Source organism: Grammomys surdaster, unplaced genomic scaffold (genome assembly GCF_004785775.1).
Source record: "Grammomys surdaster isolate TR1022 unplaced genomic scaffold, NIH_TR_1.0 200, whole genome shotgun sequence".
In the NCBI taxonomy this organism is placed as follows: Eukaryota; Metazoa; Chordata; class Mammalia; order Rodentia; family Muridae; genus Grammomys; species Grammomys surdaster.
In genome coordinates, this window is record NW_021604645.1 from 1792626 (window position 1) to 1807764 (window position 15139).

Below are 15139 nucleotides of genomic sequence, written 5' to 3' on the forward strand. Positions count from 1 at the left end.
AGGAAGGAAGGAAGGAAGGAAGGAAGGAAGGAAGGAAGGAAGGAAGGGGAAAAGAAGAGAGAAAAGAAAGAAAGGAAAGAAAAGAAAAGATTTAGTGATATATGCCTTTAATCTCAACACCTGTAGATACCAGGCTGTATCTACACTCTCATTAATTCAGGGAGTCACAGCACCAGTACACTAATGTCCCCTCAGGATGACTCTCATCTGTGACATAGGTTACCATGCCAGCAGTCTAGATTTGTGGGAGAGACAAAGATATAAGAACCACAAAGTAAAGGCCACTCTTGGCTACATGAGACACTATCTCAAACCTCTAGCCAAATACACATGAAAATAATAATAATAATAATAATAATAATAATAATAATAGCAGATTGGGAGGCAGAGGCAGGTGGATCTCTGTGAGTTCCAGGGCAGCCTGGTCTACAGAGAGGTCCAAGACAGCTAGCCAGGGCTGTTACATAGAGAAACCTTGACTCAAAAATATCAATAATAATAACACTGACAACAAGAACAACAATAAATTTAAAACAAGATAGTCTAAGACAAAAACATCATCAATTGTATATCTATTACCAACTTCTCTTCCTTTATTTTTTGATGGAAAGGGAGGTTTGAAATAAAACAGCCAATCCGGGTTTGGCAGCTCTTGCAATCCTAGCACTCAGAACACCAGGACAGAATTGTCTCAAATTAACAGCCCAGCCTTGGTTATACAGTGAGTCCAAGACAAGCTTAGACTACAGAATGAGACCCTGTCTGAAGTAAACAAAAACAACTAAATAAACAGACAGTAGGTAGGAGAAATAATGTTTGAGTTCGGAAAACTGAAAAATCAGCCTAGACCTTAAAAGAGTCTTTAGGGCTAAAAACAGATGACAGACAAGTTGTACAAGAAAAAAAATCCTTGGATGCTGAGAACAGAATGTGGGTCCTCTGTGAAAGCAGTACCACAGAGCCATCACTCTAGCCCCTTGACCTCCCAGCCAATCTCTTACCCTTAATCACCAGATTTTGGCAGTGCTTACCCCCCAACCTCTCAACCAGCTGATTACCCTAAATCAATCACAGGAGACAACGAATTCTGAAATTATCTCAATTTACTGTGTATGTAACATTGTCTCCTGTTTCAAATGTCAAATACCTTAAGCACATTTCAATTTTGTATGCATGTTCATTACTTCAGGAGCTAAGGATGCTTCTCTTAGTTTAAGAAAGTGCTGTGACCACTGATAACATTAGATCCTTTAGCGGAAATCCAAATTTTATCTCTGGCTCCAAGAGAGCAATCTATGTCTGCAAGGCCTTTACCTGACTAGGTATTATGAATTTCCTACTTGGCCTTTCTCTCTGGGGCCCTTGGAATTTTGTAAGAAAGTCATTGTCACTTCATTGTAAAATGTGTTGCCCTGGTATTCTGAATAATTATTTAGCTATAACATTTTATTTCCAAAACTATAAATTTACCTTTTAAAATGACACTATATATGTAAATGCATAGGTTACACAGTACAGAGAAACTGTTTTAAGGTTAGGAGGGGAATATATGCAAAAATATGGAAGGATATGACCAAACTCACATAGCAAACTTGGACCAGAAACCAGAACTAGATTCCTTATTTCTATTATCTTTAGATGGACCCTTTTCCTCATCTCTTATCCATTCTCTACCAGTGTATGTTCAGAGGTTGGAAATATGTCTCCATGGTTAAGAGCATATAATGTTCTTGCAGCCAACCCAAATTCTGTTCCCAGCATCCACATCCAGCCTGTTCACAACCACCTGTAACTCCATTTCCAGGGAGTCTGATGTCTCTGGCCGCCATAGACACCTGCAGTCTCATGCACATACCCAGCCCTGATTTGCACACAATTTAAAATAAATTATTTTTAAAAGTTGAGGCTATACTGAAAATCCCTGTCACATCGTCCACGTTAGATATAACATTTAAATGCTTGCATGAGAGAATTCTCCAGAACACTGCCTTCCAATAAAATAATTTAGATGAACACCTTTAAGAAACTATTTGTATAAATCAGTCCACTGTAAACTTGCTCTACGTCCCTCACCAGGGATGCAAGGTGGGTGGTATGCTATAGGAAGAACTCTTCCAGAGTTAACATTTTGGGATACCATACAGAATTAAGGCAATGTGTTCATAAAGGAAGGGGGAAAATGGCTAGTTTATAGGGTAAGGATATAGCTCAGTTGGTAGAAGGCTTATCTCGCATGAGTGAGGCTCTGGTTTCAAGCCATAGTACTGAAAAAATTGTAAATTTGAACTGATTAAAATACAGTAAGCTTAGTTGGACATCACAAATGTCTGTAATCCGAATACTTGGGAGGCAGAGGCTGGAGGACCAGGAGTTCAAGGTCATCGACACTGCATAAGCAGTTTTGCTGATAGTCTAATCTATGAAAGATACTGGTCTCAAAGCAACAATGGAAAAAAAGACTAATTTTTCCGGTACAATCTGGTTTAGGGTGAGATTAAAATTGAGAAAGAGGAGGTTCAAGCTTGAAAAGTGCTCTCATAAGATCCACTGATCGATTTGGGGCTCTCTCAAATTTACTCTGTAGTGAACCGGAAATGAAAGGGGTTCAACTTTTGCAGATGAATCTAAAAATCAAGAGTTGGGGTTTAGGATTCTCAGCGTACCGATGGGGGCGGGGGTCACGAAGAGGTAAAAGGAAACAATCTGGACGGGAAGAATTACTAGAGTGCAAAAAGGAAAGGGGGTGAAGAAAGAAGGTGTAGGGAAGCTGGTTTTAAGAAAAACCAGAGGGCAGGGGGTGAAAACAGGGAGGAGCTGGGAAGAGCCTTGGTCAAAGGAAGATGGGGGAGGGGGCAGCCCGCAGCTCAGGCTTGCACGAGGGACCAGGAGCTCCCGGCAGGAGCGCAACCTGGCGTCCTCCTGCCCAGCCTGGCAGTGGGAAGTCTGCCCCTGCTCTGGGAAGAGCTCCTTTACCTGTTGGTGTGAAACCGGTGGAGTGGATCCGTGCGATGGCAGGAGGAGAGCTGGCAGCCGAAGTCGCTGATGTCCAGGCAGCCAGGTTCCTCGCTGGGGCAGGTGCCCACTCCGCGAGGGGCTCCTAGGAGAGGGAAGGGCTCCTCTGGGGTTAAAAACTTCTCATAGGAAGTGGTGGCCGACGCCTCGTCGGACATGGTGGGAGATGGGCCGGCTTGTGCTCACTGGCTGCAGATGGGCTACTCGGGCGCTCGCCCCTTCCCCCACGCTAACCTGGCCGCGGTGGCCGCCGCCCCCGGGTGTGCCCACCGCAGCCGCCCGAGGAGGGAAGGGCTCTGCACAAAGGTCGCTGAGAGGCCGCAGCAGCCCACCGACCACACAATCCGCTCCTCTGAAACCTCGGAAGCCGCCGCCGCCGCCGCCGCCAAGCCCGACGAGTCACTGCGGCGCCGCCGCCCGGCCCGGCCGCCCCGCCCACTGCGCTCGCTTGGCCGCTGCGGCTTCGGTCCGCCCCGCGGCCGCTGCCAGCTCCAGGGCCACCGGAACCGCTGCCCTTGCCCCCTGCCGGAGTGGAGGAGGAACTGAATGTCGTTGGCTGAAGCCCAGGGCGACCCAACCGGCCGGTGCTCTACGTGGTCTGGGATTCCGGGATGCTTGAAGGGCCCACGCCTCAGCCAAACCGACGTCGTCCTCCTCTTCCTCTTCCTTCTCCTCCACCTCCGCCTCCTCCTCCTCCTTCTTGTACTTCCCACTCGCACACTAGAGTGGAACGATGGCCAAACTACAACTGTAGCCCTTAGGACTAGAGACTTAGCCAAGGTCACACTGAGGGAATATATGAAAAAACAAATCCCAGGTGCCCTTGAACACGCAGGACCACCCTGTCTCGATTCTACTTGTACTGAGCTCCTGCAGTAGATGTGCCCAGCCAAAGCAACTAGCTGTAAGAGAAATGGACCATTGAGTGAGGAAGGAAAAAAAAATCCTGCCTCACTTTTAAGTCACCTCGTTTCAAAAAACCCTGATAAAGCAGCTAGGCTGCTCAGAGCTGCTGGGCTGTAATGTTCTTTTGTGTTCTGAGCTTTCTTTCCGTCTTGTACTCTGTTTGGAATGTCCTGCTATTCTCCTCTGCTAATCCTTAAATCCCCAGCTCAAGCGCTGTCTTCTTGGTGAAGGCTTCCCTATCTCCCAAAGGAGACTTACATACTATTCCTGCTGTTAGGTCCTGCAACCCTGCTTCCGTTGATATTATGGAACTTAGTTTGACTTAAATCAACTTACTAGGTATCACATGGAGCTCTTGGCTCCTAGTACTTCACTTTTTATCTGTGTTCTAGACAAGAGATTTCAAATCTTGGAGCCTGTTTTTAATATTCAGCTTTTAAAAAAGCCTTTATATCCCTAGAATAATTCTGATTAATCTTGAGGGCAGGATCCCAAATTCTTTATATAAAATATATAAATATACAACTTGCATATAATCTACACACATTCTTCAAGATGAATCATCTCTAGGGTACATAAATGCTATGAAAGTTATGGTAATTTATTTGAAGAATAACAAAGCTCTGCATGTTTAAAACACCCGTGTATAATGGGAATTGAACCTAGGCCCTTGGGCATGCCTCAAGTGTTCAACCACATAGCTACACACTCAGCCCTTTCTCTCACCAGTATTTCCCCCACTCCCACCAAAATGATTATGCCTAAGGATGTGGATTCTGAGATACCTCTAAGTTCTGAATGCAGGTATTTAGATACCTACCAGATGTGGCTCTTTTATTTAGATTGTAAAAAGAAAAATGTATTGCATTGAGAATATGGTTCTCAAAATTATCATTCCTTAAGATCTAATTGGGTTGACCAGTTTAAAAACTGTATAAATAATGTTTTGCATCATAGTCCCCAGTGTACCAATCCACGGAAGTCTGTCTGGAATTAATGAGGCTGAATGAGCCATAGCTTATACAAAAAGAAGGTGTGATGGTTTATAGGTGCTTGGCCCAGAGAGTGGCACTATTTGGAAGTGTGGCCTTGTTGGAGTAGGTGTGTCACTGTGGGGTGGGCTTTAAGACCCTACTCCTAGCTGTCTGGAATTGAGTCTTCCACTAGCAGCCTTCAGATGAAGGTGAACTCTCAGCTCCTCCTGCACCATGCCTGCCTTGGACACTGCCATGCTCCTGCCTTGATGATAATGGACTGAACCTCTGAACCTGTAAGCCATCCCCAATTAAATGTTGTCCTTATAAGAGTTGCCTTGGTCATGGTGTCTGTTCACAGCAGTAAAACCCTAACTAAGACAGAAGGTTTGCAGTATATTTGAAAATAAGTGGTGATAAAGTGGAGGCCTCACATGATCCTGTAGGCAGCATTCTGAGGCTCAAGAGCATATGCTGGCAAATAACTAGTATGTTTACATTTCCCAGGGAAGTTTTATTTCAGCAAATATCATGAGCCATATTAATTTTTAAAAGAATCCTGTACTCGGTTTGTAAATTTACTTTCATATTGAATTTGTATAAGAACCCGAGGTGTGCAGCTAGGCAGTTTTTGTTCTCAGTTCCTCCTGTGGATTGTAGATTTTTCCTAAATTAAAGAAGAAAGTATTAATAACTCAGGGTGGAAAGCCAGGCATGGTGACTCAAGCTGGCAGTCATTGCACTCAGGAGGATGAGACAAGAGGACTGCCAAAAGTTGAAGTCAAACCTGGGCTGTACTGTAAGGCCCTATATATAAAATAAAATAACCTGGTGTAATCATTCCATATTTTCACTCTTGTTCAAGGTGTCACAATGATGTATCAGCTTCTCATCCACAGTTATTTGGACCTCCATGTTTTGAGTATTATTTAAATCTGTATTCAGATTTCTTTGTACTTCTTATTGTATGACAATTTGGAACAATGGATGGAACAATGGATATGATGGGAAACCACATATCTAAAACTGCAAATCAGACAAATTTTTGTAACAACAGTGATAGAAAGAATGCTACTCAAAGCAAGGGACTTAATTAGGTTCCATGCCATCTGAAGTTTACAAAAGTAGCTGTGAGGTAGTTAACCAAACTATCCTAGGTAAAGTGTAGTCTTCAGGGATTAAACACTATTTCTGCTCCCCTTTCCCCTCACCTCCCCTTCCAAAGCAGTCTACATTCTTACTCAAAAAATATCATCTCATATCATCTCATATCTTGAAGTAACTATTCTGAACCAAGGGCCTTTTGATTTTAAAACCTTCTAGGGGAGGATGTCTTGAGTGCTATCTTAGATTTCTGAGTTAATGTAAACAACTTCCACAAACCTGCTAACTTAAGACAACGGCAATTTACTTTCATGTACTTCTGGGGGCTGAAAGTCTGAGGTCTAGCAAGGCCATGCTCTTTCCAGAGTTGCTAAAGAAGAAATGGCCTCTTGTCTCTTAGTTTCTGGTAGCTGCACATAGCTTCCAGCATGTGTGACTTCATCTTTACATTTCATCTTAGTTTTCACAATATTTCCCTTTGTGAATGTTTGTCAGATTTCCATCTGCCTCACGTCATTGTTACTAGGCTTCACAGGCATAGTCATATAATTCAGTCCAAGGTCCTCCAATCAAAATTCATAATGAATCTGTTATTTGGCCATTCTACAGTGATAGTCACAAGTCCAAGATATTAAGAATTAGATATATCTTTTGAGAGAGCTGCTATTCAACCTGTCACAGAGCATGGTTTAAATCACTTTATATTCTCTGAGCCATAACATGCAGAGCTTGTTTACTTATGACTCCTCTTATCGGGTATAAAGTTAAGAGGGCTGCAGAGACAAGGAATAGATCCACAATTTTGGTTAAGTGGTTAGCATTTCAGTTGATTTGTTGCTACTGTGGTTTGAACCCAGTGCCTTGCACATACTAGACAAGTCTTCTACCACTGAGCTACATATCTAGCCCAGGCTTCAGTTACTAAATCAAAGTTCCTCCTTCATTTTCAATGTCTTGTATTATCTATTTTTTCTTATAAAAGAAATAGTATCAAATGAAAAATTTCAGAGACAATTCCAATGATAAAGGTAACTTAACATTCTTTGATAAAATAACTGGAAGGACAATAATTCATTCAATTGTTGAGAATGAAGACTTGAAAGCCAGAGGCAGGATCATTGTGATTCAAGGCCATTGTTGGCTACATGTGGAAAGTTAGGCCAGCTTGGTCTAAGTGACCTTTTGACTCAACAAGATGTAATTTTATTATAATTTCAAAAAATAAAAAAGCAAAATAAAAAATGGAACCCTCCTCTTCTTTGTCTTTTGTTGGGGTTTGAACTTTGGGACGTGCCTATGTTATACTATCCTTCTACCACTGAGGAAAACTCCCAGCCCTCAATTTTATCATATACTATTTTAAAAAAATAACTTTGAGACAGTCTTGTTAATTAAGTTGCAAAAACTGGCCTTAAATTTCTGTTTATTCTAGGCCACAGCCTCTTATCTTCCTGACTCAGCCTCTCAAGTTACTGGAATAGAATACAATGGTTACAGATGCATAAACATTAGAACATGAAATATAACACAAAGTACAGTTATATACTATACCACAGGTACATCAAATATATAAGAAATAGCAATAACATCAACTAAAGAAATTTAGTTATTCTCCAGCAGGTTCAACAAAAATCTTTATTCTAATAAAATATTCTAACATTGCTGTGGATATCTAATTGAAAACCAGTGACCTAAAATATACTAGATTAAAATGAATGAAATATTGTGACCAAGTATTTTTATTAATAGTTAAAACTGAAATTATGATTGATAACACACTGCTGTAGTTGCCTAGTGTCATCAGGCAAAGTACAACCAGGACTCAGATAAACTGTGAAATCACTAGCTATTTTCCACAAAGACAATTTCTGAACACTTTATATACATTTAATATTTGAAGTGCTAACCCTTTCCTGACATCTGACAGCTCCGGTGCTGCCCGTGATACCGAACTTGGGTGTAGGCCTGGGGGATTAAAGAAAGACTCAGACTTGGGTCATCCATTATGAGAGAATGCCAAAGCTTTTACTGAGCAGGTTCAATACATATACCAAGCCAGGGAAGGAAAAATACAAACTCAGGAAAAAAACAGGAACTCAACTGGGGGGCAATAGGATGTCAAGTGTAAATTCCCTTCCTGGGGCACCATGCCTTAGTCAGGATGTTTTGATCCTAGAGGAACCACAGAATGTTACTTAGTAGACAGCAGCATACAGAAAGGCTCAGCCAGAGCATAGCAGCCCTTCGGGGTCCTACAGGTCCTCCATTTTTTATTTTATAGGCAAATAGTGTCTGCCTTAGGTCATCTTCTGTCAATACCAATTACTAGTCATTGGGAATCGAGCCTCAGGGCCCCTGTCTTAGATAGGTAAAGACTGCAAAGGTGTTGCCCATCATTGACTAACTATTCTCGGTAAAGGCTGAGCCAAACCTGGGCAGAAGGGTTCTCTTATGCCAGCAACACGAGCACCTGCTTAGTAACTGCCTGGGACTGGATCTGCTCTCTGTGAAAGCAGCAAAGAAATATCAATCCTGCTGTGGTTGCCCCAAAGGCTAGGACTCCCAGAGACAAGGCCCTCTAGTCCATTCTTTAAGGAGCCTTCTGACCAGTTTGAGTCCTGCTGGAAACTTCTCTGCATAGAGAGGCTGCACACAAGTAACATTAATATTAAGAAATTGTTGGTTTCTCAGAATTAGCAGCAGCTTTTCCAGTAGTCTTGTTTGTGGGGAAGTATGACTGGCCAGGTGGAGCTGATTATCCCCATTGACATCAGAACTGGGGGGTTCTTCACAAGGCTCCAGGAGATCTCCACTTGGGCGAGGCTGCGTAGTGACAGGGCACACACAATGCTCAGGAATCCAAACAGGACTTTCAGCATCTTTAGGAAAAACACGAACAGAATCTCTCACCCTGACTAATACAAGGTCAGGGCCTTTCCATAAACCTGATGACAATTCTTTCCATTTGTCTAAGCTCAGTGCCTTCTGGGCTCGTTTCCAATGTCTGTCTGCTGCAGACAATGCATCCTTATCCACTAATAAAAAATTTAAAATATATAAAATAAAGGATAATCTTGTATGAGATAAGGTAAACTCCCCCTTTTTTGTTTTTTCAAGATAATTTTTCAAAGTTAAATGTGCTCTTTCCACTATAGCCTCGCCTTTAATGGCTGAGCCATCTCTCCAGCCCTGAGTTACTAGTTAAACCAACTTTCTATTATCAAAGTTGCAAATTTTTAATCATATCCAATAAACACTTTTTTAGCATAAAACAATGAAACAAAAACAGACAATTAACAGATTGGTGTGCCAAGGACAGACAATAGACAGGGAAAGCAGAACTAAGGATTTCTCCAGTAGGAGCCAGAGAGAAAGCAGGATGTATCCCAGGAGGGCTCTGAATTGTGGTATAAGGATGGAAACATGATGGGCAGAATTTTCGCTGCATTGTCACTGATTAAACTCATGATGTACTCATTATTCCAGTTATAGAGTGCCCGCTCTGACACCTGGAAGTGAGGGCTGGAAACACATTTGGCTAACTGTCGGAAAAGAGGCTCCATAATCTTCACAAGTTCTGATGGTTCAATTACATCTAAAATTTCTTCTAATTCATTTAAGAACATTACTTCTTTTGGACTGTGAGTCTTTGGCCAGTATTTGAGAAGTGCCATTACCACTGGTTCAGTGAGGGTGCTGTTCTTCTCTAAAAACTGCATGACACAGTATGCCAACTTGGGATGGTAGACACTCAAGTACCTCACTTTGTATAAGGGCAGCAACATCTTCAACAGGAAAATCTTGTGCTTTTCCTTTAATGGTAAGGCAAATCCATTAATTATACTTCCCAGGATCTCCAGTAATTCTGCTATGCCATTGTGGTGCTCTGTCTCATAGATAAACCTATAAAATATATTATTGATCTGTTTCCTAATGTAAGCACGCAGGCCTAAGAACTTCACATAGATTCTGTGCTCAGTTTTTAGAAAATTTCTCTCCCAAGGATCCTCACTGTCAAAGAGTTCTAGAAGCTGCAATAGAAACTTCTGATCAATATATTTCTTTGCTAAATTGGGCTGGAAATCTGGAGACTCTAAAAATCTTAAGAAAAATTCATAAATAAGCTGCAGATGAGGCCAGGGTTATTCAAATGTTGGTTCATCTCCACCTGGGTCAAATTCTGCTCCTGTAGGATTGGAGGAGGGTGGCAAGGTTCGAAACATATTAACTGCAAACATGTGGACGGTATCGGGGTAAATGGGCTCTGTGATTGCGTTCTGGTTGTGGGTGATATACTCCACCATCTCGCTTAGCACAGCTTGCTTTACTTCTTTCCACTTCCGGTCACTCAGTGGGTCAGAAGCAAAGTCAAAGAGGGCACAGCACTGATATAGCTTCTGAATGAAAAGCTTCTCTTGACCCATAGGAGGAACATCTTTTAAAGATGGGAGTTTTTGCAGTTCTCTATTATTGCTGGCATTAAACTGTGAAGAGTTCTGCCATCTGTCTTTCTTCACAGGGACTACGATTGGCTGAGGGACTGGTACTTTTATTTTAGTGGGTGTGGAAAACTGGACAGCTCCAAGGCTGTTTTTCCTGCTGGCTATCTCTAGTTCTGCTGTATTTTGTCCTTCTTTTGAACCTTTTCCACTTTTGACCAATTTTTCTGGTTCTTTCTCTTTCTTGTTTTTATTCTGCATGGCTTGTGTGGACCGCGACCTCCACAGCTCCTGCAGCTGCCCGCCACCACTGCTGCTGCAGCAGCAGAAATGCCCCCAGCCCAGCCATCGTGCCATCCCGGCTGCCACCGCCACCACTGGGGTACTGAGTAGCTCATCTGCTCTTGTTTCCCCCTTTCCAGGCTCCCCTTCTGATTTTTTGACCTTGGATTTCTTCAATTTTTTCTTTTCTAAAATTTCTCCCTCATCCTCAGAACTAGAGCTATTCTCCACCTCATGCAAGGATTTCTTAGCTGCACCATCCTGTGCCACTACTTGTAGGAAGGAACTCCTAGTTCCCATGGCGCAATCAAAACAATCAAACTCTTAGTGCTACTTACTACTTCCCGTTTGATCCATCGCCGCTTCTCCAATATGTTCCACTCACTGAGCCTCCTGGCCAGCCTCTTCCAGGAATGATCCCCTCAAGTTCTCCTCTCTTTCCAGATCTCAGTGGGACCTCCACTTGACAGCTCCGGTGCTGCCCGTGGTACCGAACTCGGGTAGGCCTGGGGGATTAAAGAAAGACTCAGATTCGGGTCATCCGTTATGAAAGAATGCCAAAGCTTTTACTGAGCAGGTTCAATACATACACCAATCCAGGGAAGGAAAAATACAAACTCAGGAAAAAAACAGGAACTCAACTGGGGGGCAATAGGATGTCAAGTGTAAATTCCCTTCCTGGGGCACCATGCCTTAGTCAGGATGTTTTGATCCTAGAGGAACCACAGAATGTTACTCAGTAGACAGCAGCATACAGAAAGGCTCACCCAGAGCATAGCAGCCCTTCGGGGTCCTACAACATCTTTTTTGATTGGTTGACACTCCCAATGCTATTGTCAACAGAAACATCACCTGAATACAATTGCTTTCAGTACCTATATTTTGATAAAGTAAAATAATAAGTCTCTTATTTTCATCTATGAGCCTCAGAAAATATCAAAATGTTTATTACATGTAAAACTCCATCTTAGAAGGTATTCCATTTCACACTTATAAATCACTCTTGGCAAGAAAAGCTGTCAGGAAACTTGAAGGATTAAGATAGAGTGATGGGGGTTGGAGAGATGGGTCAGCAGTTAGAGCACTGACTGCTCTTCCAGAGGTCCTGAGTTCAATTCCTCAACCACATAGTGGCTCACAACCATCTCTAATGGTATCTGATGCCTTGTTCTGGTGTGTCTGAAGACAGCTACAGTGTACTCATATACATAAAATAATAAAGATAGTGTGGTGGTTTGTATATGCTTGGCCCAGAGAATGGCACTATTAAGAGGTGTGGCCTTGTTGGAGTAGGTGTGTCATTGTGGGCATGGGCTTTAAAACCCTCATCCTAGTTGCCTGGAAGTCAGTATTCTGCTAGCAGTCTTCAGATGAAGATGTAGAACTCTCAGCTCCTCCTGCACCATGCCTGCTTGGATGCTGCCATGCTCCTGCCTTGATGATAATGGACTGAACCTCTGAACCTATTAAATGTTGTCCTTATAAGTGTTGCCTTGTTCATGGTGTCTGTTCACAGCAGTAAAACCCTAACTACAACAGATAAGTAAAGAAAAACAAGTGTTAGGTACTTACTGGAAAGTAACAAAAAATACTTAAAACAAAATAGAAGATTTCATTATGATCAAGAACCATATCTCTTTCATAAATGAGAAAAACTATTAGAACTACTCTGAGAAGGATTTCAAAAAATTCCAACATTCGAGGTAAGTACTATTTTTAAAATTGAATCATATTTTCATCACATTAAAACTGTTTATTTCAGTTACCAAAACAAATCTCTTCATAATCTGGTTTTGGGAGTGAGGATGCAAATGTACTGTAACAAAAAAAAAAAGACTAGAGAATGAATTTAGCTCAGTGGTAGAGCAGTTGCTACCATGTGTGATGCCTTATTTTCAATTTCCCCCATAGCTGACCAAACAAATGGCTTGCTATATAGCCTAGGATAGCCTGAAACTGATGATTCTCCCATAGCTTTGTGTTCACTGATTAACTATGCCCAGTATATGTGGCCTAGGGTGTGTGTGCGTGTACACACATGTACGTGTATGTATTTGTAGTGTTTTGCTTTTGCTTTTTTGAAATGGGTTCCTAAATATTCTTATCTAGCCATGAACTTACTACAAAGCTGAATCTGCAGACTGTTACTATAGAAATTACTAAAATATTGATTAGAGACAGAGCTGGACAGTCTTTTGGTACGCTGCTAAATAAGCATTGTGACCTATCCTACAGAGTCTATAAAAAATGAAGGAATGAGGTGAGGATCTTACACTTTTATCCCTAGTAGCCTGAGGTAAAATAGGCAGTATTGAGGTCTGCATGGTCGTAGGAAAGTTGGTAGGTGTTAGTGAACACTGTTATTTTACTCCTACCCTAGGTAACCAGCTTTCATGAAATAGATGGTTCTTTATTGGTGGCTATTCTTGTGTTTAAAAGAGAACAAAGGTACCTGACCTGAATGTATACTGATACAATTCGTGTGTGTGTGTGTGTGTGTGTGTACCAATTTAGAATACTTTATGCCCTTTTTCTTTATGAAATTGAGAAGTACAGTGTATACCTGAATTGTTCTGTATTTAAGTGTGCCTCCACTCCTCTGTTCCACTTTATTCCCTTAAGACAGGGTGGTCTCTCACTGATCCTAGATGTTGAAGTGATAGGTTTTCCAGATTTTTACATGAGCTGGGGATTCGAACTCAGGTCCTCATGCTTTTTTGCAGCAAGCTCTCTTATGGATTGACCCATTTCCACAGCCTAAGCTTATTTTCACTCAACTATAGGCTCCAATTATTCTTGACCAGTTGTAATTTTCAGAACATTAACTTCTTTGCTAGCTGACTAAAATGACTTTTCAAACCTGCTGTTTAAAAAAAAATCCACAGGATTAGCCAGCAATGTAACTCAGTGGAAGAATACTAGTCTACTATGCCAGAAACCACAAAATCAATTTCGTTTAGGGAAAAATATACAAACAAAATCCCCACTGTCTTAGTTAGGGTTTTACTGCTGTGAACAGACACCATGACCAAGGCAACTTTTATAAGGTCAACATTCAATTGGAGCTGGCTTACAGGTTCAGAGGTTCAGTTCAATTTTCAATTTTTTCAATTTTTCTTTTTTTTTTTTATTGTCAATGCAAGATCATGGCAGCATCCAAGCAGGCATGGTACAGGAGGAGCTGAGAGTTCTACATCTTCATCTGAAGGCTGCTAGCAGAATACTGACTTCCAGGCAGCTAGGGTGAGAGTCTTATAGCCCACACCCACAGTGACACACCTAATCGAACAGGGCCACACCTTCTAATAGTGCCACTCCCTGGGCAGAGCATATACAAACCATCACACTCAACAAAAAAAAATTTTTTTTCAAAAGAAGGAGAGCAAGGAACAACATATTAAACTACCACCAAAGTGTTATTGTTTGTTTTTTTTTGCACTGTCATGTTCTCTGCTCCATAACTCCTCCAATACCCATTATTATTCTTATTATTCATAGGCAACTCTTAAGAGAGACTGTAATTTCACCGATTTCCAGGAATTATAATTTCCAGGCCTTGGACAGATGGCTCATCAGTTAACAGCTCTTGTTGCTCTTGTAGAAACCCGGGTTTGGTTCTCAGCACTCACAAGGTGTCTCACAAACACCCGAGAAGTCCTTTTCTGGACTCTGGTCTGGAGACACACAGGTGGTCCAAATGTACACATACAAGCAAACACACACACAGAAAATACAATCTTTTGTTTTAAAACTATGGGTCTGGAGAGATGTCTCAGTGGTTAAAAGTACTGGCTGCTCTTCCAGAGGACCTGGGTTCGATTCCCAGCACATACATGTTGGCAAACTCATTTCAGGAGACTCAGCACCCTCTTCTACCCTCTGTGGGCAACAGACACCCACTAGGTGTACAGACATACATTCAAGCAAGAGACCTAAAATATAAAGTGATCTTAAAGTTTAAAAATAAATTTAAAATAATTATATCTACTAAGCAGTATATCAACTCCTTAATTTTGTGCTACAAAATGTTTCTCTTCTCAGTAGAACACTAGCAGCAGTAGGTACTGCTAGTGTACTCATTCTACAATAGAGAAAACCAATGGAATACCTGCTTAATTTGTCCAAGTTGATAGTGGGTGAGTGGAGAATTCAGTCCAGAAACTGCACTTCCAAAAGCCCATAGGGGCCAGTGAAATGGCTCTGGGGGTGAGAACTGGACGACTTGGTTTCAGTCCCCAGATCCCCCAAGGTAATAGCAAAGAATCAACTCCTGAAGAGTGTCTTCTGATTGCCACCATAGGTACGCCTTGGGACACTCGCCCACAAACACAATAAAATAGCCTCCGCTGCATTTAAGGCCTGCAGCCAAGACACACACGAACCACAAAGATGGGAAAGAGAGGCTAGAAAGAGTTTCAACTT

General features: G+C 41.9%; 1 protein-coding gene and 1 pseudogene across 1 annotated transcript in view; both read right to left on the reverse strand.

Annotated features, from left to right (window-relative positions):
• The window catches only part of Fam199x (family with sequence similarity 199, X-linked), a 31022-nt gene extending 27720 nt beyond the window's left edge, over positions 1-3302 (reverse strand). Inside the window, exon 1 of the mRNA XM_028770322.1 lies at positions 2974-3302. Coding sequence (XP_028626155.1) covers positions 2974-3170 — 197 coding nt within the window. The 5' untranslated portion in view covers positions 3171-3302. The remainder of the gene's footprint in view (positions 1-2973) is intronic.
• A 6035-nt stretch (positions 3303-9337) lies between these two features.
• LOC114623640 lies at positions 9338-10709 on the reverse strand (annotated as a pseudogene).
• Positions 10710-15139: the final 4430 nt, after the last annotated feature.